Source organism: Centropristis striata, chromosome 18 (assembly GCF_030273125.1).
Source record: "Centropristis striata isolate RG_2023a ecotype Rhode Island chromosome 18, C.striata_1.0, whole genome shotgun sequence".
In the NCBI taxonomy this organism is placed as follows: domain Eukaryota; kingdom Metazoa; phylum Chordata; class Actinopteri; order Perciformes; family Serranidae; genus Centropristis; species Centropristis striata.
The window spans coordinates 31261669-31287043 of NC_081534.1; the positions used below are offsets into that span (position 1 = coordinate 31261669).

The 25375-nt window shown below is 42.2% G+C and overlaps 1 protein-coding gene across 1 annotated transcript in view; it reads left to right on the forward strand.

Moving 5' to 3' along the window:
* The window catches only part of hivep2a (HIVEP zinc finger 2a), a 159728-nt gene that overhangs the window by 125946 nt on the left and 8407 nt on the right, over positions 1 to 25375 (forward strand). Inside the window, exons 4-13 of the mRNA XM_059356338.1 lie at positions 4301 to 4375; positions 4468 to 5802; positions 6428 to 8307; positions 8440 to 8700; positions 8822 to 8990; positions 9150 to 9240; positions 9381 to 11145; positions 12062 to 12219; positions 19435 to 19610; positions 21733 to 21834. Of these exons, the coding sequence (XP_059212321.1) occupies positions 4812 to 5802; positions 6428 to 8307; positions 8440 to 8700; positions 8822 to 8990; positions 9150 to 9240; positions 9381 to 11145; positions 12062 to 12219; positions 19435 to 19610; positions 21733 to 21834 (5593 nt within the window). The 5' untranslated portion in view covers positions 4301 to 4375; positions 4468 to 4811. The remainder of the gene's footprint in view (positions 1 to 4300; positions 4376 to 4467; positions 5803 to 6427; positions 8308 to 8439; positions 8701 to 8821; positions 8991 to 9149; positions 9241 to 9380; positions 11146 to 12061; positions 12220 to 19434; positions 19611 to 21732; positions 21835 to 25375) is intronic.

Below are 25375 nucleotides of genomic sequence, written 5' to 3' on the forward strand. Positions count from 1 at the left end.
AAAAGACACAAAATGACTAAAAAAAGACACAAAATTACCAAAAAGACACAAAATGAGACGACAGAATGACCAAAAAAACCCACAGAAGACACAAAATGACAAAAAAAAGACACAAAATGACTAAAAAAAGACACAAAATGACTAAAAAAAGACACAAAATTACCAAAAAGACACAAAATGAGACGACAGAATGACCAAAAAAAAACACAGAAGACACAAAATGACAAAAAAAAGACACAAAATGACTAAAAAAAGACACAAAATAACTAAAAAAGACACAACAAAAGACACAAAATGACTTACAAAGACACAAAAAGACATGAAAAGGATTAAAAAATGAACAAAATAGCCCTGTAAGACTCCATAGAGTTAACATTTCTCTGCAGTGTCACCTGTGTTTAGACCTGCCTGCTCCTGATTGGATAACTCCCGTCACGTTGCAGTGTTTGGATCGTTCAGTTAGCCTACACACACACACACACACACACACACACCACCACTAAAGTAAAGTACCTCAGATGGGGTTTTGTTATTCTAAGAAAAGGATGCGGTGGGTACAAAACACCACCTGGATCTATTTCCACGTCTATGAAAGCTGATCTGATCTCTGCTGCTTCTTTATGTTAAGTAACTCCGGTTTATTTAAAGCACTCTGACAAATCACTTTGTGTGAGAGTTTGAGTGTGTGTGCCAAACTATTTTTACTCCCAGTATTGCCTGTGAATGCGTCTTGTTCTGACCTACCTACAACTTGGGTGTCTCGTCATGCCCTTTGCCAGCCTACACACACACAAACACACACACACTTCCTACGCTCACACACACACACACACCAGTAGAGCTATGTCTCTCCTACGCACAGGAACTGGGGCAGGTTGTGCCGGTGCATGTATGAATAAAGCTTTATGTAAGCCATTCACTACACGCTCCCACTCAATCTGCAGACTGCCACCATTCAACACTTTCATTACAAAACCAGTCAGACTTACGTAAGGTTAAACTGGAGTTACCCAAGAATTATCTACGTGCCTTAAGGTTATCTTGGGTGTGTGTGTCAGGAGGTCAGATAGGCTGACGAGGTGTGTGTGTGTGTGTGTGTTTGTGTGTGTGATAGCAGACGGTGAAGTTTCAAAGAGTTACAGTAAGTGCTTTTGAGAATTTTGAGAACATGAGTATAGCGAGAAATCGGTAATCAGGGAGCTAAATGTGGCTGTGGTTGAAATAACACAGATGCTGAACTTTGATAGAGTATATTCGTCCTGGGTGTGTCACAAAGAGTTTCTTCAGAAGGCCGGAGCTGGCAGCAGAAACTCATTGAGTCAAGTTGAATGAATTTGTTCCATTGGAAGTAGGAAGGATGGGATGTTTCCTGTTGGAGCCAGTGTAAACAGAATCCATTTAGGGTTAAAGCTACACTTCAGTCAAAGAAAAGTCTTGTTAAACCAAAATCTAGCACCATCATTTAAAAGGTACATATTCCTACAGTTTTTATTCTCATTTTTTATGAATGCCTCAATGACCCGAATGTTTGGGTTTCCTCTTACAACAATCCAAGAATCTGGGATCAGGTGTCATTTTGTGTCTTCTGTGGGGTTTTTTTGGTCATTCTGTCATCTCATTTTGTGTCTTTTTGTCTCTTTTTTTAGTCATTTTGTGTCTTTTTTTGGGGTCATTTTGTGTCTTCTGTGGGTTTTTTGGTCATTCTGTCGTCTCATTTTGTGTCTTTTTTAGTCATTTTGTCTCTTTTTTTGGTCATTTTGTCTCTTTTTTTGTCCATTAGTCTGACATAAAATGTTATTTTGTTCATATAGAAAGGATGGGATGTTTCCTGTTGGAGCCAGTGTAAACAGAATCCAGTCATTTAGGGTTAAAGCTACACTTCAGTCAAAGAAAAGTCTTGTTAAACCAAAACCTAGCACCATCATTCAAAGTACATATTCCTACAGTTTATATTCCCTTTTTTTTTTTTAATGCCTCAGTGACCCGAATGTTTGGGTTTCCTCCAGGAATCGGGGATCAGATGTGCAGAAGAAGTGACATGTTCTTGGGTTTTTGTTCCAGTTGTGACGTCTGTTTCTTCCTGGGAGTGTCATTTAGTCTTTTTTGTTCATTTGTGTCTTTTTTGGTCATTTTGTGTCTGTTGTTGTGTCTTTTTTAGTTATTTTGTGTCTTTTTTTTGTCATTTTGTGTCTTCTGTGGGTTTTTTTGGTCTTTCTGTCGTCTCATTTTGTGTCTTTTTTAGTAATTTTGTGTCTTTTTGTCTCTTTTTCAAACCAGATAGATGAAATAGATTTCATATCAACCAAAAAGGTTTACGTATGAAAAAAGTTGACAAAGACGAAAACGAAGGACATTTTCACTATAATTTTAGTTAGTTTTAGTAAGTTTTGTAACCACAAAATACAGTTTCAGTTAGTTATCATTTTTTTTAAGAACTCTTGTTTTAATTTCAATTTTTATTTCAGTTAACGAAAATGTTTTTTCAATTCTCGTTTTCGTTAGTTTCCGTTAACTATAATCACCTTGGTGTCCACCAAAGCTTTTTAATACCAGGCACTCTTTTGAATATGCACTAGAACATTTTGAAAGGTCTTTTTTTCAGCCAGAACCCAATATTCAGTTTGTCCTCCATTGGTGTTGTTCAGTACTGAGTCTTTGCAGTATTTGTCCTGCCCCACTGTGATTGAACAGTTGTGTGACAGTGACAGCAGTTTAACGTTACCCAAAGTTGAACATTTTTTAAGTCTTGTCAACCAGAAACAGACGCTAAACATGCAGCGTTCAGCGTGTTAATATCCAGAGTTTCCACAGTAAAGGATTAAAAAAATATGCTGGCCTCAAGAAAAAACACATGGTAGGTTGTCATGTAGTCAATCTAGGCATAACATGCAGTTTCCGATCAATCGACTGGTTAAACAGCAGGTTTAATTTCAGATGTTCTCGGTTGACTACAGCCCTAGTTAGTACCAACTTTACAATGGTGTCCGTTGGCCTGTTGTCGTGTCAGATGATCCTCCTTCTAACCAGCCAGTCATCATGAGCTTGCAGGCTAAGCTGAATAGCCATTGTTTCTAACAGTCCTTTGGGTTTCGGACCACATTCTTGAACTCTTAGCACCATGGAAAACATAAAAATATGACCCACGTCTGAGCTAATGTTTCATGTGTGCGTGTGTGTGTGTGTGTGTATGTATGTATGTGTGTGTGTGTATAAGGAGGGGGTGCATGTGAATAACACAAGGTAGCCCAAAGTTAACATTCCTGCTGCTAAGAATACAGCATGTTTTCCTCAATTGCTATTTATAGATCTTACGTTGGGCCCCCAGACACACACGTCATTGAGGCCTGCTTACCAGCACTGAGGCTGCACTGTGTGTGTGTGTGTGTGTGTGTGTGTGTGTATGTGTGTGTACATACTGTAGATGTGGATGTGTTTGTGTGTCGCAATCAGAGTGCGAGGGAGTTTGTTTAAACCCTAAGATGAGGAAATACAAGGCAAAAATGCAACTTCAGCAGGTGTGTGTGTGTGTGTGTGTGTGTGTGTGTGTGTGTGTGTGTGTGCGCGCGCTCTGCGGCTCTCTGCTGTCAGGTGTTGGTGTGTGGTTGAGAAACGTTAAACAACGGAAACACACATATACTCCGTGTCTCCTGCAGTGTTTGCAGTGCAGTTGCAACGCCTGCTAGAACTGTATCTGCGTATGTGTGTGTCTCTTTTTGTTTCTCTCTCTGTGTGTGCGTTCTCTTGTTTGCTTTTTGAACGAGCACATACCAAAGTTAGATCAAACTCTGACACCCGGAGAGGAAGGAGAGGTGCTAGCGCTGATGGCTGCTCTTCGACTTGGCCTTTCTGGACGCCTACACACATTATGACACTCCGACGTCACTTCCACAGCGCTATTTATAAGCCTTTGTGTCTTTTTAGGAACAGCGTGGGTTTGCTTTGCATCGGTGACTCACTGAGTGGAAGGAGGAGGGAGGGAGGGAGGAGGAGGAGGAAGGGGTGGAAAAGGCAAAAAGCACAGATGGATTCCAGTGTGAAGAAAACTAACTGAGCAATCAATGACATTTACATTCGCACATCAGGCTTGTACTTGACAACTTAATGAGTTCTTTCTGTACAACACAGTATATTGTGCTGTGTTTCATTTGGCAGCAAAATTTTACAAGGTTTTAAACACAAAACCAACGTATGGTAAGAGGGAGAGGTCAGGCTGTAGGGTAACTTTTAATCCATAGATGATTGTGGTTTTGATTGTAGAAAAAAAACTAATTAGTCTTCTTTCTCTTTTGTTTTGGTGCAGGTCTTTTGGTGAATGAACTGGATGACTTTTGAAGCAAAGGAAAGAAGGTCAACAAGCACTTTTCCCGAAAGAAAAGTTAGTATTTACCCTTTGATACTATTCAGTGTTGTTAATTGGTTTATTTCAGCTGTTAAATACACATTTTCTTCTTTCTGTTCTCTCTCCAGATCACTCAAGGATCCGTCTGTCTTTAGATGAAGTGGACAGAAAAACAACGCACAGCAACATTAGTGTTTACAACATGGCAAAAGGAGAGAAACATTTCTGATGTTATCCACTAAAGCTCCCCTTTTATTTCCACTTCCTGATTCCTGTTTCCAGCCTGGCTTTACAATCAGTCTATTTCAGCTATGGACGGGTACTTCCTGTTTCTGTGAACTTGCCGGCAGCCATCAAAGGTTCAGCTATCATGCCTGGTAGTTTTGGGACCTTGTAACCCTCCAGAACCCACCCTCCCAACTCCCCTTCCCTTCCTCCTCCCTCTTCTATCCCACTGAAGAGCTTTGCAAAGATGGAGGCTCGTGAATCAGCTGCCGCCGGGCAGAGATGCTCGAATAAGGATCCAGTGAAGGAGAAGGCGCCTCTGCAGAGGAAGTGGGCGTCGGAGCCCTCTGCTACCACCAAAAGAAGCACTTTTGCTGACCCAGAGGCAAAGCACCGCGAGAGTTTGCCGTGTGGTGCAACTGGGGGTTCAGCACCTCAGCAGAAGTACGCAATCACAGGGAATTCTGGGAAGCTGCTATCTGGACCTTCTGCAATTGGGGCCATGGGAGGCCCACCATCTCAAGACCCCCAAGGGCCCTTTGCTCAGGGGTTCCCGCGGGGATACTCCTACCAGCTCGGCCAGCCGTACCCCCAGCACCCCCAAACTGAGCGCTTCCTCTCAGGAGCCAAACCCCAGCCAGGTCTGGAGCCTCACGCTTGGCCGTTTGCTGGCCAGTTGCCCTCGGATGACCTGTTCCCCGTAGGACACCCGGGACACACTAATCCTCACGGGGCTGGGGCCGGGAGGTTTCCCCGCCAGAAATCTCCCAGTTTACCCAGCTCCTTCGGACAGTATTCTCAGTCGGGCTCTGAGCCCGGAGAGGAGGGCTACAACAAAAAAGAGCAGAAGCCCAAGAAGCCCGGTAAGTACATCTGTCACTACTGCGGTCGAGCTTGCGCCAAGCCCAGCGTGCTGAAGAAGCACATCCGCTCGCACACCGGAGAGAGGCCATATCCTTGTGTACCCTGTGGCTTTTCCTTTAAAACCAAGAGCAACCTTTACAAGCATCGCAAGTCCCACGCTCACGCCATCAAGGCTGGACTCGTACCGTTTTCAGAGCTAGCCGTGGCCCGCGGCGGGGACATGGACCAGGCGTCCCCAGTGGGCGAGGCCGAGGTCCACTCAGATGGAGAGCAGAGCACCGACACAGACGAGGAAGGTGTGGAGGGCTCCACCATGCTGACGGACAAAGACAGCCCCATCCCGCAGATCCCCTTTGAGGCTGACAAGAATACAGGTCATTTTCCCATGAATCATCCATAAAAATATCATAAAGTGCATGAAATTAATAAGTATTACTGTATTGCATACAGGTGAATTTTCAAATTTGCTAACTTTCCATGGGAGTTAATGGGAATAAACAGGAAATAAACAAAATTGAAGGAGTCTTTTAACTTAATTTTTGAATCGTGGGTTCGGGGGGTATGAGTAATATTTAACTCGTAATTCATGTTTTTTTTGTTCAATGAAATAGTTGATTGTTCAATAAAATTATTAAAACTTGATAAACTTCTACTTAAAAAAAATAATATTTTGAAATGTAATGTTTTTTTCGGATTTTTAATATTTCCAAAATTCCCCAGCTTAACTTCCCATGGAAAATTTCTGGAAATTTACCAGAAATTTACTGCAAATTTTCCACCCCTATGCAACTCTAACTGCATATAATGCATACATTTGTGCTTGATATGGACTTAAATATAGCCTACAAGTGAAAAAAAAATGTTTAACTAACAAAATGCTAATATTCACTGCCACCATGTATATATTAACTGATTAGAATTTTGTTCACTCCTAATCTATTTATTTGTGCCCTTCTTTACCTTTCTCCACGTCATGCTCCTCTTTTTATCACTGTTTAGGTGGTGTGGAACCAGCATATGCAGACTCAGCTGAAGAGCTGCTGGTGGGGTCTATGAAAGTGCCTATCCTTATTGTCCCCAAGCCCGGGGGAGTCCCCTCCACAGGAATGGAGTGCCCGCCCTTTCAGGACATAAAGGGGTCACACCACATGTTGGCATCACACGCTGGCGCAAGAGCGCATTCACTGGATGACTCCCCTACCATCAAACAACGTTTGGCACTGAGGCTGAATGAGAAGAAAGGTCATGACTCGGACTCTGCCATGTCCCAGTCCCTGAACCTGCTCAGTCCTCACAGCAAGGGCAGCACAGACTCTGGCTACTTTTCACGCTCTGAGAGCGCGGAGCAGCAGATCAGCCCTCCGAATACTAATGTCAAGACGTACGAAGAAATTATGTTCGGTCGGACTTGGTACTACCGACCAAACTCCCGGTCTAGACAGTCTATCACAGTGGGAATGGCAGGGGCAGACCCCAGCCTCGCTAGCTTAAAGCAACCAGGTGCTATTCTGGACATGGGAAAGATAGCTGAGGATCATATCTGCTATAGAGGGGATGTAGGAGTCTCTGGAGATCCCAAGCAGTATCCAACAGGACCCTGTCAAAGCAGTACAGGGCTTTTGGAGCCTCCATCAGACAATGGAACCCTTATTAGAAGCAACTCCATGCCAACTTCCTCCCCGCCTACCCTTAGTGTCCCCCCATCAATTCGAGGCAGCCACTCCTTCGATGAAATGATGACCTCGGATGATGTGTTTTACCCACCGGGGCGCAGACTCAGAAGGCAGGCTGCGTTTGAACATTCGAATGAAGCCCACGTAGGAGAGGCCGAGGGCCACGGGCACATGCCCAAGAACTTAGCTTCATCTCTGGGTATGAAGATGGGTGAGCGCAACCCAGGAGTCCCAGAGCACATCGCATACAGCCCATATGTTACGAAAGTTAGTATGTCCGAAATAGCCACAAGAAAAAGGAGGAAAGAGAAGAGTGTTGGAGACGAAGAAGACAGCCCGGGACACTGCAACAGCAGCTGTAGTGGTTCAGTTGACATGGTAGGGGACTATGATTTCAGACAAGGTAGTCTGGATGGGTCAAGAGGCACCCCAACAGGGAAGGGCTCGCTTCACAGCGCTCACAGCCAGTCTGACAGCTTTGATACCTGTACCAGCATGTGCTCTGAGGACATTGCACTGTTTACTGACTCTGAGGGCAGGAAGGCAGCTGGGAATGTCATATCAGTCATCCAGCACACCAACTCCCTCAGCCGGCCAAATTCCTTTGAGAAGTCAGAGTCCTTTGAGCAGCCAGGATATCAGCCGTCAGAAAAAGCTCTATCGAGCCAGTACTCCGAACAGTCGGACACAGAGATCTATGAAGATGCTCTGAGTCCCGAATCTGCCCTGCTGAGGACGGAGAGCATGGAGCAGCAGCTGCAAAGTGACAGTGACCTGGCTTCCCTCTCATCTTCATCAGCCGCAGCATCACCCGGCCAGCCTTACCACATCCCACATAAGCTAGTCCGACAACCCAACATCCAAGTTCCTGAGATCAGGGTGACAGAGGAGCCGGACAAGCCCGAGAAAGACTCAGAAGCTCCGATGACCAAGGAGCAGGATAAGCAGCCACAGCATGTGGAAGAGTTCCAGCTGCCGCAGAGGAGCGACACTCTCGCCCAGATGCCATCGGAAAAGCTCCCACCCAAGAAGAAGAGGCTGCGGCTGGCGGATATGGAGCACTCATCAGGGGAGTCGAGCTTTGAGTCGACCTGCACCAGCCTCTCTCGCAGCCCCAGCCAAGAGAGCAACCTGTCCCACTCATCCTCCTTCTCCATGTCCTTTGACCGAGATGAAGGCCTTAAGTCTGTCTCGCCCACCAAACAGGTACCCCATTTTTTGTATTCTCACTGCTTGCATTGGTCCTACAATTCATGGTGCATCATTACTGTTGCTAAGATGTTGTAGAGCATCTATAAGTTACCGATAAGTCAAATTTTCTTTGTGATTCTGAACCAGGATGACTCGTCGGCACCTGGTGGTGCACCTAAGCAGTCGGAGTTCCTGACGGTGCCGGGCAGTGGTCACTCCAGCCACCACCAGCAGAGGGAAATGAGGAGGTCTTCGTCGGAGCAGGCACCGTGCACGCTGCCCACAGAGTTGCCTGAAATGCGCAGTAAATCCTTCGACTATGGAAGCTTGTCCACCTCCAGACAGGGAGAGATATACTCCAGTGCCTCTGCAATGAAGGAACGCCGGCGAGGATATCTTGTCCGACAGGTAGCATAAAAAAAACCTCCCTATTTTTAATTCTTAGTTAGTTTGAGCACCTGTCACCTACTTCATCCCTAACATCCCTTACACTGTACACTGACCTATTCTACCTCTATACCTTTGACAGCATTCACTGAGTGTATACCCAGAGGCAGTCATCCAGGAACCAGCAGGTGCTGAGTTGTCGATCAAACAGGAGAGTCTGGAACATGGTGCATGGCCCGGTCCATCAGGGTCCCCCCACAGCAGCAGCGATGTAGCCAGCAGAACCAAGAGAGTCGGCAGTAGCACTGGTGGTAAGCCTTAAATTACTGACCTTCGACTGTTTTGTCAAAATATATATAGTTGCTTTGTCATTTGTGGCACTTTCCCAAGTCCTGCATTCAAATTGCACATGTGTTGGTGTCTTTCAAAATAATCTACATATACAATGCATTATTGTGTTTTATGCACAGGTGTAGGATCCCACCAACACCAACAGCACCACCATCTACTCCAGCAGAGTATCAGTGAGGACAGCCTGCAGGATGAACCTCTGTATGGCAGGTAAGAAAGTCAATGCAACCCCAAAATGATTAATAGTCCAATACGCCAACTGTTTTTTTTATTGGCAATATTGTCTTTATGTAACATATAATTTTTGAATTGAATAAAAATAAGGGTATTAAACTTTTTCTCCATACTAGGCCCCATCAGCATCGCCTGCAGGCTCAGGGCTCATCATCCGAGGGAGAATATCCAGGTCATGAGGTCATGAATAAGGAAGTAATCCAGCAGTACCCAAGCGGCCCCACCTTCCTTTCCTACCAGCAACCTGGCCTGTTTTGGAGCCAGGATGCTGGTCAGGCGGCCAGGCAGCAGCTGACCCTCCAGGCCCAGCAGCAACTCCAAAAACTCCACATTCGATCACCGGGCTCCCTATCTGGACACCCACTCCATAAACAACAGCCACACCACTCCATGCAGCAGATCCACGATCAGCAGCCACACGATGGAAAATCAGAAAACACAAGCTCTCAGATGTACCCTGCCTCTTTCTCATCTCGAGCCTCTCCTCTGTCCCAGCAGAACTTTACATCTCTCTCCTCGAAGCACTCCATGCCCAGCTCCACCACCACCTCCATGCTCCTGCAGCAGGTGCAGCCTGTCTTTGCCACCCAGAACCTGGGCTCCCAAGCCTCTCTACCTGGCATGCAGGTTCCTGTGCGCATACAAACCCACGTGCCATCATATGGTAGTGTTATGTACACCAGTGTTAGCCAGCTGATAGCTACCCATGGCAGTGGAGCACAAGGGGTAGGCTCAACCAGGCCAGGCGGGGCTGACAATTGCACAATGTCTCCGTCAGGTGGTGCTGTCAACAAACCACCTGGAGGAATCGGAGGAGGCATAAGTGGGGCAGGTTTCAACCTGTCACACTTCCTTGGACAAACTGATGGCACAGCACTGCGCTACCCACTCTGGAAGGCTCCAGATTCACTACCAGAGCAACGCTTGAACACAGGAATCCCACTGTCACTAACGTCGGGCACCATATCCACCACAGATGCCTCAGGGTCCGGCGTCGGAGGCAGCAAGCGCATGCTTTCCCCTGCTAGCTCTCTGGAGCTCTTCATCGAGACCAAGCAGCAGAAACGAGTAAAGGAGGAGAAGATGTACGGACAGATTGTTAAGGAGATGAGCGCCGTGGAGCTGAGTGGAACTGAAAGCAGCAGTAAGCCTGAGAAGGGGCTGGGCAGAGGGGAGCGGCCTCGTCTGAAGAGCGAAGGCTCCATGGACGATTCTGAAAGGATGTCCTCGTCTCCTCCGCTAAGTGACTTCCCCACGAAGATCGCCATTCCCGTCCGTTCCTCGGCCCCTCACCTCCCCGATGTTCCCCGCGCCGAGAGCTTCACTCCTCCTCTCCAGATCGTCACAGACCGCTCCCCAGCCTCAGGGGGTCGGGATTCCCCAGAGGAGCTTGATGTGGACGATTCAGTCCCAGAGCCCAGCTCCAGCCCCCAGTCCATGGTGTCCTCCAACGACGCAGAGGACACCGACAATGCAAATCAGCCCAGTAAAATCCCCGTCAGCATGCTGGTTCAGCTCGCCGCCAACCAAAGTGGATTAAACCGAGCGGTGGGCCAGACGCTGCTGCTCACCGACGTGGCCGACGTCCAGCAGTTTTTCCAGTTCCCGAGCCTGCGCACTATGAGCAGAGTAAGCTGGTGCTTCCTCAACTACACCAAACCAAACTGCGCCCAAACTGCCGTGCATAGCTCCGTCTACAACTCATGGTGTGTTAGCTCGTACAACCCCAACCCTCTGAACCTGAGCACCAAGGCTGCTCTGGCCCTGCTGAGGTCCAAGCAGAGGAGGAACACTGACCTGATGTACTCGACTGCAGCCATGTCACCACCCAGCTCTGGGAAGCTGGTGTCATCTGTGGCCTGGAAGCTGCGGTTTGATCAGGTATGTCCTGCAATGATGCAAAGTATTGAAGTTTAACAGTCAGAGTTTTTCTGACAACTTCATACCCTCAAGGCCTTTTTTTCTGTTTGCGTTCGCCAATGATGAAGTGACATAAGAATCACGTTGTACTGCATAAACGCTCAGTAAAGCCTGGACTTCATTTTCCCTTAATTTTTCAATGTTTTCTTCCATTTTTGTCATTACGAGATGGACTTTGTTTGGTTTTATGGGTTGCCTGTTCACTCGGCTACCATGTTTTTAGAAATGACGGTTGTTGGCACTGCATTGACCAATTAACATGTACTTACATTTACATTACATGTAGTCATTTAGCAGACGCTTTTATCCAAAGCGACTTACAGGAAGAAAAAAATCAAGCAATCAACGTATAGTGCAGTAAGAGCCGTTAGTGCAGCAATAAGTGCTAGTGACAATTATTTAAGGAGTAGAATTATCGTGTGGTGCTAGGAGAGAAGATGCTCTCTGAAGAGCTGGGTCTTCAGGAGTTTTTTAAAGCTCTGCTCTGTTCCAAACTGGTAGTGTGTTCCACCAGCGGGGAACAAGAAATGCAAAGAGTCTGGAATTGCCTTGGACCAACGGGGGGCAGAGCAAGCATGGTTACCCTTCTGTTGTTAGAGGACCTATTCTGAAACAGGAGCTAAAAAAGCTCTTCTAAACAGGGTTCCTAGAAGTCAAATAACTCCTAGATCTTGCTGTGCAGACACAATAAAAGCGGGGTTCTTAGAACTATAAAAAAAAGGTCCTCTGGCATGAAAACGCCTAGTGTTTTCATGCAAACGTGCAGAAAATAGCATTACAGTTTGCATGCAGGGTGCAAATTCAGAGAACAGGAGTGTGAAAATGTAATTAATGGAACACCTCTCTGCTCTTCCTTCTTCTTGTCTTGTCTCTGCAGTTGAAGCCAGAGCTGATGCCAGTTGATGTCAGTAATTTCGGGAGGAAGATGAAGGGCGTCGTGTCATGGGACCGCTCGAAGGAGGAGCAGGTGGAGAAGGAGGTCTCGGTCAAACAGCCCGCCGCCGAACCGACCCGCATCAAGATCTTCGAAGGCGGGTAGGTCCTGCAAACACGCACACCTGTCCAATAAGTCTGGTCCAGCAAAGATATATTTATCTGATGAAGTATTCTAGTTACTGAGATAGATAAAACATATTATCTAGGAGTTTTTAATGGCATGAAATCTGGCCGATAGATCAGACATTTGACTTTTAAAGCATCCGAGCGTCCTTTAGTTGATGCTGTTTGCCCTTGCACCGTACAAAGATTACATCACACATATTATTCTGGAGTTTGTTTCATCCTCCCTCGGAGACCGGTGCGGTAAGAGCAGATTGAAAATCTATTACTGAAAGTCCATGAGTCTATTTATTTTTTTCTGTGCCTGGAAATACTAGAATTTAAATAGTCTGCTAAATAATTCAAACCCTAATGAGACTTTAGAGTCAATAATCGAAGGAAAAAGTTATAAAGACAGACAAGCGTAGAAATGAACATGAACTCAGGAAGGGTTTATATTTGGTTAGATTGAATGAATGAATGTTTTCCTGGATTTAAAGGCTACATCTTCATTATCCATTACATAGAAATAATGTTTTGATTTCATTTTCTTTGCACAATATCTCAGTGATGTCTGGCGCACAGATATGACTTTTGTTGAGGATTAATCAGTTAGATTTTGACAGTTTTTTGGTTTTGGGATTCAAACATTACCAGCTGACAGTTAGAAGTCTGCAGACCTGTTTCCAGACCATTGTGGTTCTTTTTAGAGTCAAGAATAAATCAGTCAACTTACTGATCAAAGCAACGTCTGAGTGTTAATAGCAAGCTCAATACCGCGAGACGATTTTGGTCGCTCCTATTTAAAGTATCATCGATTATCTGAATATTTTTATCCGGAGCTTTTCACAGCAAGGTCACAAGGTTCTTTAAAGGTGGAGTCAGTGATTCTGCTACATATTGTTGATGTTTGAACTCAACACCTGAACAAATACACAGTCTTGTGTACGAACACGGTGGTTCCAACTTGTAGTTTTTAACGTAGAAAAACAAAAGTGTCTTCCACTCTCTGCCTCTGAAAGCTCAGCCTTTACCACACTGTTAGCCAAAATGTCAGAAAGTTGTTGTTCAGTTGGATGAAAGTTTTTCATTTTTATATTCTAATAAGTACTGTATTAATGTTTTAGGTGTCATAAAGCCACACTGTTTAGCTTTAGGTGAAGTTATTTGACATTTTGAGCATGTTTAGCAGGCAAGAAAGATGAGATTAACTCCAAAAAGCTGCAGATTTCTCTGTAAAAGTCAGATTTGGAGATTAATCAGATGATTATTTTTATACATTCCTTTAGTGACAGATGCATTTACTGCAGTCAGAGGCATTAATTTAAAGCCAGTGACAGATGAGACTTGGCAGCATATCATCTGATGTCATGATCATGTCAGAGAAGAGAAGTTTGGTTTTGGAACAAAACTTTCCATGGGAAGTTAAATTGGGGAATTTTGGAAATATTAACAGTCCAAAAAACATGACATTTCAACAGATTTATTTGTAAGTACAACTTTATCAAGTTTTAATTATTTTATTGAATAATCAAGTCTTTCACTGAACAACATTGTACATTGAACTCATGACGGAGGAATGTACAGTGCATGTAGGGGGCGTGGCCTCAATAGGGGGCGTGACTTCAACATGGGGCGTGACCTCATCAGGGGGCGTGGCCTCAGCAGCCCTGCAGTAAGCAATGTGCTATGTGCATGCACTTGCATGAAATCTGGTTGTTTTAGTCAAGATTATGCTGAAAAATTTTTTTCCCAACTATATTTAAGTTCCCTGTTAACCCTTAATAGGGCACTCATTGAAATACAAATTCCAAATTTCAACGCTAGAGAATATTGGAGGATGTTACATACAGCCAGAATGTGTATAAAAAAAAACATACGGACCCGGGGGAGGGAGGTAATATTTTGAGAAAAAAGTTTACGAGATTAAAGTGGCAAGTCTACGAGAAAAAAATGCGCAGATTTATGAGATTTAAAGTGGTGAATCTGGGAGAAAAAAGTTGCTTTTTTTCCCACTTTTTTCTCGTAAATCTGCAGCTTTTTTTGCGCAGATTTGCCACTTTAAATCTCTTAAATCTGCGACTTTTTTTCTTGTAGATTTGCCACTTTAATCTAGTAAATTTGCAACTTTTTTCTCTAAATATTATATAATAGCTGGAAGAAATCCATGTAGTTCTACGAGCTCACAGAAAGACATGGGGACCCAGTTTTGATAAGTTACCAAATATAGTTCTTCCCCCGATTAAGGGTTAAGGGCCAACCATCAATTGATTGATTTATTCCTGTTAATTCCCATGGAAAGTTTCCAACTTTGAAAATTCCCAGAATTTTGCAACCCTACTTAAGAATAGTAACAGAAGAAGAAACTCAGACTTCTCTCTCACACAAAAATAACACAACAGGAGCTCCAGACTCACCGCTGAGCTGTCTGATTACTTTTTGATCCTTTCAGCTCAATATTCAACAAAAATGAACACTGCTGACCTCCGTACGAACTTTAAGAACATCTGTTTCAGCGTGATTAATCGGAAAATCTTCTTAGGTATCAAAAAAAAAAAGACTTATCCTTTTACAACCTATTCTTTGGGCTTAATTTGTGCCAGGAGCCTGAGCTGGTAAAGCCATCACGGGCTGTGATTGGACGGCGGCTTTCATAATTCTTGCTCTGGCTTTTATAGGCTGGTGTGAAGTGGGATCTGTCCCTCATTAGCTGCCTTTTAAAGGCTTTTTCACACTGTTGTTCAGCAACTGTAGTATTTATTCATATTGTTTGTGTTATTAAGAGGAGGAGGACTTTATATCTTTTATTAGGGTTCATTTTATATGTATTTTATGACAAATATCTCACTCATAATTACATAGTATTCATTATTTTATAGTTTTATTCTTTAATAATGACCTCAGAATCCATAACTACAACCAGTGGCCTCGTGCTGACATTGACACTTTTCAACTTTTGTCTTTTACTTATTTTATAATTTAAAAAAGAGATGTAGATTTATTCCTGCATGACTAAAAATGACATAAGAAGAAACATAAGAAGAAACACTGACATATAGTTATTTTAGTTTCTTTTAAGAACAGTATTCGGGATTTGGTGGAATTTTGACAACGAACTGACTAGGTGTTCTCCTTCTATGCTGCCGTACTTATTATGCATATATAAGATTATGCATTTTTTAGCTTGTTTGTTTTTAACCCTGTGGAGTGTCCAAAAGCTCCAAATAATCCAGACTTGTTGACTCCATCAGACTAGAAAACAAAGCAGTGTGGAGCCCTACGGTAAATTTACCTCTAAAGTTCTGGCTGTAGACTCCATAGAGAAATATTTTTGAATTACAAAAACACAAAAAAAAGTACATGATAGTAAACATAAAACGTTGCATTCATTTTGTTGCAACAGAAATAAAATGTGCCATTATATTACGCTGGAGGTTACTCTATAACTTTTTTCACACACAAAATTACATGACTTTCACAAAACTTTCAAGGATTTAACTAATCCCATTACATTTCCTGCCCAGAAAATGAGATTTGTTGACTTTTCCAGCTTTTCCCATGACCGTGAGAAGCCTGGGTATCGATTTTAAGGCAATAAAAAGTCTAGTTTGATAGCAATAAAGCCAAGAAGCTCCATTATTATTCATTGTGATGGTATTAAAGTCACGTTGAGCTTATTTTTCCGCATAGAAATCACAGCAGTTTGTCCTTAAATGTACATTAAACGGTCAAATAAAGTCGGTAAGAGGGAAGTAAAGCTGGAAATTTGTGTAGTTTGAGACATTCCTGCAGTATCATAATGTTTTATAGTGTTACAGTAGAGCCAATAAGACCAAGGTTACTGACTGGAACAGACGCTGCACACACACACACACACACACACTCTTGTACTTCTATCTTTGTGAGGACCCTCATTGGAACAGTGAATTCCCTTGCAAGGTTATAATAGTTTTGGATTTTTCATTAGTTTTAGTTTTGTTTTTTTTAAATGCTTTGGTTTTAGTTTAGTTTTTATTAGTTTTAGTTTTTTGTCACGGGGTATTTGTTGGGTGGGAGATTAAAAGAGGTCACAGTAAATTTTGCCTTTATTTCACTATAATTTTAGTTAGTTTTGTAACCACACAATACAGTTTCAGTTAATTATCATTTTTTTGTAACCTGATCCCTAAAATAAAGTCTGAAATCTCAAAAAAGCCTTTAAAGAAGTGAGGACAGGCCGAAATGTCCTCACTTTGCAAAAATGTCCTCACTCTGTTGGTTAAAAATGTGTTCCGGTCCCCACTATGTAGGAAGTACAAGAACACACACACACACACACACATACACACACACATGCAGGGAGTTATTAAATGCAGCAGACAGTGAAGTAATTCTCTTTTGTCCCCAAAGGACACTTTAGCAGCAATAAGTGGATAAAAGCATCCAAACAGGGCCAGCAGGCAAAGACACACACTCACATACACACACGTGCACTTACAGCAGGGGTCGCAAACTAGTGGCCCGTGGGCCAATTGCGGCCCTCGTGATGATATTTTGTGGCCCCCGCCTTGATATGAAAGTTTAATGTGAGTTTTATATGAATGGCACTTTACCGTGTTGTGTGTGGAAGGTCCCTTTAATTACTTTTTTTGGTAATTTTGTGTCATTTTTTTATACTTTTGTGTCTTTTTTGGTAATTTTGTGTCTTTTTTAAGTAATTTAGTGTTTTTTCAGTCATTTTGTGTCTTTTTGAATAATGTGTCTTTTTTTAAATAATTTTGTGTCTTTTTTTGTCATTTTGTGTCTTTTTTTGGTCGTTTTGTGTCTTTTTTTGTAATTTTGTGTCTCTTTTTGGTCATTTTGATCCTGCCTCCAGCGGCCCTCGGGTAATTTGAGACCCCTGACTTACATAAACAACATACATGCATATAAGTATAAAAGCAAACAGATGCACAATCACACACACGCACACACAGAAAAAACTCTGGCTGAATCTGGACAGAAGAAATCCACAAAGTGTGACTTCTGGCAGCGAGAACGAATCCATCACTTTCTCAGTGTCCTGAAAGAGAATCCGCTTTACGATCTTACCGTGTGCTGTGAATAAAGCAGAATAAAACATAATATAATCATCATAATTCATTTTCATAACTGGCTGCAGCTGTGTAAACGTCTCCACTCAGACTCAGAGGTATTTCCCACTCCGCGGCGCAGTTGAAAGACACATTTTTTTCCCCGTCGGCGCGTTTGATGCTCCTGATATTTGACCTGCTGTAACACACGGGGCCCTGAACGCACCATTAGCACGTCCCTCAGCCTGCTGCAGACGGGACAGGAAACGACTCACTGCTCCACCACAGAGATCCTGAATGTGATGCTTCTGCAGACTGAATTTACCCGTTTGACTGGTGGTTGGTGGTGATTTCTCTGCCTGACAGACAGAGTCATGCAGACATGCACTGATCCCGCTGCCAAGTGTCCGCTGTTTCACTCGAAAGCCTCTTCTGGGACACAAAATCATGTCTGACAGTCTTGTAAAGGGATAAGTGGGACTGCAGGGACGGCTGTGGTTATCTGTTTTTAGAAAAAAAAGAACCAGCGTAAACACTGTGAACACAAAACCGAGAGGTGGAACTCTGCATTGTTTCCCGTTTTAGCTTCTGATCCGCTGAAACAAAGAAATCTCTACTACGGTTTCATGTGTTCGGGTTACGACCAGGTCAGCTGCACAGGGATTGTTCTCCCCCTGCTTATTTAAATAGTTCTTAGAGGCCTGTGTGCACACTGTGATTATGAGGGGAAAAGGAAAAATGCAAGAAAAACGGTTGGATGTTGGATAACAAACACAAGTCTGATGATACATCAAATATTAATTTACTTAGCATGTCATTATCTGTGTATATATCTACCAATAAGTAACAAGAAAATGCAAATAGCAAAGATATGTTTGTGGTTATTTCCTGCAGAGAGCAAAGACAAGTGTATTTTCAACTGTTAATATCTTCTGAGTAAACTAAATTAAGGAATTATTGTCAAAAATGATAAAATAAAAAACTCAAAAATAATTTATACTGTCAGAGTTTACAGCCTTTTTTATGTTTTTTCGGAGGCTGTAGCGGGCTCACGTCAGGATATCGTGTCAGGAAGTTGTTGAAATGACGTTGCAAAGTTAGGCAACAAAGTTTTTTTTGAGTAATATTTTTTATTGCATTTGCAATATCCAACTACTTATTATGTAGTTAAGATAATACAATACATAGAAACGTAGGAAATAGTTTGGGCGTAGGACACACAGATGCGCCACCAACACGCACCAACAGCTTCATTGGCTCCCATATTAAAAATGCAGGAAGATTTCTGTAGAAAAGCATATTTAACAGTTTTTCAGATCGCTCTTACAAAGCTATTTCTTAATTTTTCTTCACAAAAAAACATATGTAGACGTTCAGGAAGAACTCAGGACGCTCAAAGTGAAGTCGGATCAATGATAGGTATTATGGTTTTGCCAAAAATGCTTTCTGTTTGAGGCCAGAAATTCCAGTCCGTCCACCTTCCAGTGCTCTCACTCTTCTGGAAGATTCAACAGCTGTTAATTTCGGTGATTGCTCTGCTCTGATTTGTCGACCACAAGCCTTTGATTCTTTCATTCTTTGATGTATCTCTCACAGAAAGAGAGAACCACACACACACACACACACACACACACACAGAGGAAATTTTCTAGTTTAGGTCTACTCTCTTGTCCGAACATAGTCACATCTAGCTCCAAAAATAAAAAATGTAGATCATAAAAATGCCAAACTCAAGCCTTCAAAACTAATGAGTGACTTCAGATGACTAAATCCACTTCTGTTATACATATATATATATATATATATACATATATGTGTGTGTGATTGTATCCACATTGATGTTTCTTTCTCTTTCTCTCTGTTGCTCCGAGCTGCATCTGAGCAGGAGAAACCTTTATTTTATTCAGGCAGAACCTCAGAGTCAGCAAACACCTCTGTCCTTCAGCATCATAATAAAGCTCGCCCCTGACCTTTGACCTCTCCGTGGAGGATGGAGAGACACATTATGAGGGTCAATAGAGTGTACAACAAAGAAAGAAAGGGATATTTACTGCATATATGTTTCTTTAAAATACAAAGCAGATTGTGAATAAAGAAGCTTCCTCTCCTACAAAAAATAGAAGATAAAAGTTCACTATACAGTCTTTTCTCTTTCTTCCAGGTATAAATCCAATGAAGACTATGTTTACGTGCGTGGTCGTGGTCGGGGGAAATACATCTGTGAGGAATGCGGCATCCGCTGTAAGAAACCCAGCATGCTGAAGAAACACATCCGGACTCACACCGACGTCCGGCCCTACGTCTGCAAGTTCTGCAACTTCGCCTTCAAAACAAAAGGTAGAGCTCTTTTTTTTACTCCACAGAGGTAGACATGGAAACTTTTTATCTGATTCTCTCATAAATTTGCTCCTCATCAGGGTGAAACAATCTCAAAAAGCACAAAACTGTTTAGACAGAAGACTAATGATGTTTTTTCCATCCCAGTTGCCAGAGAAAAATTTTGGCGTTGTATGTTTCTGCAAATCACAGATGCATTGTGTTTGTAGCATGTTTGAAGCTTCTTTGCATTTTGTTAGCATCTTGTTTGCTGTGTGTTTGCAGCGTGTTTGCAGCGAGTTTGCAGCATGTTTGCAGCATGTTTGCAGTGTGTTTGCTGTGTGTTGGCAGCATGTTTGAAGCTTGTTAGGAGCATGTTTAAATTGTGTTGGCAGCATGTTTGCAGCATGTTTGAAGCTTGTTTGCAGCATGTTTGCAGCGTGTTTGAAGCTAGTTTGCAGTGTGTTTGCAGCATGTTTGAAGCTTGTTTGAAGCTTGTTTGCAGCATGTTTGAAGCTTGTTTGCAGCATGTTTGACGCGTGTTTGCAGCATGTTTGCAGCGTGTTTGCAGCGTGTTTGCAGCATGTTTGCAGCATGTTTGCAGCGTGTTTTTTACCTCACAGAGGGAGACGTGGACTTTTCAAGGCCTGGAAACTTTTTATCTGATTGTCTCATAAATTTGCTCCTCATCAGGGTAAAACAGCCTCAAAAAGCAACACAAAACTGTTTAGACAGAAGACTAATGATGTTTTTTCCATCCCAGTCGCCAGAGAAAAATGTTGGCTTTGTATGTTTCTGCAAATCACTGATGCATTAATGTGCAACATTTTTTTTGTCCGGTGTCATGTGGGCGGGAAAGCTGGCGGTAAGGGAGGTGAATGGGACCAACCAGCTCAGGATTACAGTTTTTATGGAAGATTTTTTCTGAAAGAAGGGATTTTTTCAGTTATTCTAACCTGACCTTGACCAAGTGGTTTAACCAAACCTCAACTAAAATGTATTTAAAGTCTTTTTTCAAAGCATTTAAAACAGAGATCAGTTGCAGTCATCACATGTTTACAGTTTGTTTGAAGCGTGTTTGCAGCATATTTGCAGCATATTTGCAGCACATTTGCAGCATGTTTGCAGCATGTTTACAGCATATTTGCAGCGTGTTTGAAGCGTGTTTGCATTGTGTTTGCAGCTATTTGCAGCATGTTTGCAGCATGTTTGCAACATGTTTAAAGCATCTTTCCAGCATATTTGAAGCATGTAGCATGTTTGCGGCGTGTTTGCGGCGTATTTGAAGCGTGTTTGCAGCATGTTTGAAGCGTGTTTAAAGAATGTTTGAAACATGTTTTCAGCTTGTTTGTAGCATTTTTGCAGCACGCTTGCAGCTTTTTTGCAGCATGTTTGATGCATGTTTGCAGTTTTAAGTGTTTTTGCATCAAGTTTGAAACGTGTTTAAAGCAGCGGTCATCACATGACACAATGAGAAGCGGTTGTAGTGGTTCAGAAACATTCAGTTTCAACTTTTGTGGCTAAAAAGTTTAGAGATTCAACATTTTGTGTGGTTTTCAGAAACGTACAATGCCAACATTAACTCTGGCGACTGGGTTGATCATTTTCACTTTCACAGCCTTAAAGTTGATTTTTTTTTTTTCAAATAGAAAAACTCAACATTAAAGCTTTAACTGAAGAAACTGAAACCCTAAAAAATAGCAGTAAGTGTTTTAAATGAATGAATAAAACATGCAGAGAGGCTGTTTGTCTGCAGCTGTGGTCAGACAGGAACCTCCTTCATATCAGAGGTTGAAGACGCTGACTCGCCGACATCTGATCTTTAATAAAAAGCCATTATCTGCCTGATAGATTTGCAGTCTCCCCCTAACCCTTTCCCCCTTTTTATATATTCACATGTATCTGACTTTGCCATTCAACCAAGAGTTCAGACCAGGTTGAGTCATTTTGTCATTAAATTGCATTATGTATAAATTATATGTAATTTGTAAATTGTAATTTTGTGGTGTTCTTCCACCGCTTCTATTTCCATTTCAGACTCTTTCTTTGTCACAGCCAAAAAACGAGCTCTGGTTTCCAGTAAGGGTCATTAAATGGTGTGTGTGTGTCTGTGTGTGTGTCTGTGTGTGTCTGTGTTTTGTAGGAAACCTGACGAAGCACATGAAGTCTAAGGCTCATATGAAAAAGTGTCTGGAGTTGGGAGTCTCCATGTCTTCTGTGGAGGACAACGAAGCGGACGAAGGAGGTAGGAAACACACACACAAAGCGACTAAAACACACACACACACTCTCTCACACACACACACACACACACACACACACACACACACACACACACACACAGTGACATGGTGCTCGGTGCGGTGGTACAGGGACAATTAGTGTAATGGAAAGCAGAGCTCATCCCGACAGCCAGGACTCATGTCAAACAACCACAGACGACACACACAACAACATCCTTCCACCATGAGTTCAGAGTCTCTTATTAGATTATTATAATATCCCCATGAACCGTTTTTCTAAAGCCACAGTTTTATTTTTCCGTCAGAAGTGTAGCTAGTATAGTGTTGGTGTCCTCTGAAGCCCAGGAGCTGATACGATATAAATAATCTGATAATTATGAGTTGGGGGAAGATGTTGTGGGCTGAGAGAGATGAATGTGTGATTTCCCATGAAATATTCACAAATAATAAATTCCCATCAGCCGTCTCTCGGGGCTGTGACGGCTCCTGGACAGATGAGAGGAGAGCGCTTCGCTGTCTCGTTAATCTTTTAAAGAGCTGATAATGAAGCTGGAAATTAGTGAGATTTAGTTTTAGATTCTCATAGATTCATGTTCACCGTTAATAACCACTTCTCTCTCTGGTTCTTACGGTTTCTGTAGGTACGAGGTAACAACAACACTAGCAGTTGTCTATTTGCATAAAACTTGTTATTATTGTTTGTTAGACAGTGTTGTAAAGCAACTAAGTAGGCTACATGTTCTTCTAAAGTACAATAGTTGTGATGGTTGCCATGGGAACAATTTTAAGAAATTGGCAAATCTATCCTTTGGTTACCCTCAGTGGCTTTACTTTTTATTTTTTAACACATACAATTAGGTTATTCTCTCAATTATGTCTCATATGTTATTGGGGGTTGATACCATGTGTTACAGATAGAAGGTTCAAGAGAAATTGTCAAAAAATACCTCAAAATACCTCATTAAAGCCTCATTTTACTGTTTAATTGATCAGAATAATCAGAATAAATTGTATTGGCAGGTAGGTTTTCACATTCAAGGAATTTGTTCTTATGCACCAGTACACCACAGCAAACAAAGTACGAAAAAATATTTAATTATAAAGAAAAATCAGCATAAATAGAAAATAAGAAGAATAGAAAAAGTCAGCATACAAAAACATTTTAAAAATATATATAAAAGTAAAAACAGTAGATATAATAATAATAATAATAATAATAATAATAATAATAATAATAATTGGGCTAACTTAGCTCTAGTCTCTATCTTGGCTTTGTGTCACTGACATTGGATGTAGTTTTTACCTGTCAGCAGGTGTTTCAGAATAAAAATGAAGGTTTTGTTAAATTCTGGCTGTTTGAGTGGATGGACTAATGCTTCGTTCACGCTACACAACTTCCAAAACATCTTTTCTCGGTATGAATTACCAGTAAGGGGGGGTTTCAAACTACATTTTTAGTTGAAAAAACATATGTGTGAAGTCCCAGAACTGAACAAGACCTTGTTTTGACATTTTTGAGGGGAGACCAGTCTGATATTTCTCATGCCTCAGAAAGACTCTTAGCTTGCAACACAGCACCGAGCCTTTGCCGATTAGCGTCTGATCTGGAGCTGTTGTTAGAGAACTCTAGGAACTCTCAGCGAGTGGAAAATCATGTAGTGTGAACCTGGCTTCACCGTCATTCTGTACTCACGTCTGACTGGTAGCTGGAGGTGATTTTCCACCATGTACACCACCAAATTAAATTTTACTTCAATTGACCCTGAATGTGTTTTTTCTGTGTGTGTATGTGTGTGTGTGTGTGTGTGTGTGTGTGTGTGTTGGCTCGGCCTCTAATTGCATGCAGGGTTTTTAGAGAAAGAGAGCTTCAGAAAGTCAGTCAGTGAGTCGTTGAGACATAAACATTTGTGGTTTGTGAAAAAAGCTCTTGTATATAAGAGTGTAACTGGAAAAGTAGTGCAGTGTTAGTGGATCTGATTTCCGCTCATAGCAGGAGCATAAATACAATATAATAACTACAAACTTCAAACATGATTCAAACTCAACTGCAAAAAATGCTTAAAACACACTGTGAACATGCTGCAGAAGCACTTTAAACACGCTGCAAAAATGCTACAAACATGCTGCAAACACACTGCTAACACGCTGCTAACATGCTTCAAACATGCAGCAAACACACTGCTAACACGCTGCTAACACGCTGCTAACACGCTGCTAACATGCTTCAAACAAGCTGCAAACAACCTTCAAACATGATGCAAACACGCTTCAAACACGCTTCAAACACGCTTCAAACACACTTCAAACATATTGCAAACAAGCTGCTAACATGCTTCAAACATGCAGCAAACAAGATGCAAACAAGCTTCAAACAAGCTGCAAAAATTCAGCAAACACGCTTCAAACAAGCTTAAAACACGCTGCAAATACGCTGCAAATACGCTGCAAATACGCTGCAAACACAACAAAACCTGATGGAAAAAAGGATAAAAACATAGATCATATGATTGATTTTATATTGAGCTGATTGTGACTTGTGGCTAAATGAAACCATGTGAAGAACTCAGGATTCTTCCTCAACTCTGACTCTTTACTGCAGAGTCACAACAACAAATCCACTTTTTTATTCCCAAAATTCCCCTTTTTGTCAGTTATCGTCCAATCAGCTCTGCTTTATAAGAAAGTGATGGTTGGCCTGCTGCCAGCAGTAACTGCAGCTACTGTACAGAGAGACCTGCCAACGTTTGGCCGCGCTCCATTCCAAAGTGTCTCAAATAACTTTGTTTTATTGTGTTTTATATTTTATTGGTTTGAGCTGGTGGGAATGTGGTTTCAGTGGCGTTTAGTTTCACATCCAAACTCTTTCTGTTACCACATATTAATACAAACGGCTTCTCTCCCTCCATTTATCTTTCCCTTCGTCTTTTGTTTGGTGCTTCCTCTTCGATTCCTCGACTGCTTTATTTTCTGTTTTGTTTCTTCCTTTCCTAATTCCTTTTCCCTCACTTTTCCTCTTCTCGCACTTCCTTTGTTTTCCTTTTTACTCTTATTCTTCTGCTGCTTCTCCAACTCACTCTTTTCCCTCCAATTTGCCCTCCTCTCACTTGTGTTTTCTTTTTACCTTTTCTGCTTCTACCACTTCCCTTTTCCTCCATTTCCTCTGTCCTACCTCCACTACTTTATCTTTTTCTTCTTCTTCTCCAACTTCCTTTGTAGTGGGGCGGATTAGCTCAATATTTTACAACAATCGTTCACTTTGTGATAAAAGCATGAAATTTGGTAGATGTGTTGGTGAATATGTTTCGAACAAATCTGGATATTGGGCAACCTCAAAAGCGCCCCCTAGTGGCCGTGGCAGGCATTTGTTATACGAATAAATCAATGATGAATAAAAACTGCCCTTTTAATAATACCAACTGGTGATGAATTGTATATTGTTGGAAAGCCTGATTAGTCACCTTTACAACGAGGTACAGCTTGTAAGGATCGTGCATTCATGGAATGAGCAACGGGGCTAGACGTGTGGGTAGCACCCCCCAAAAA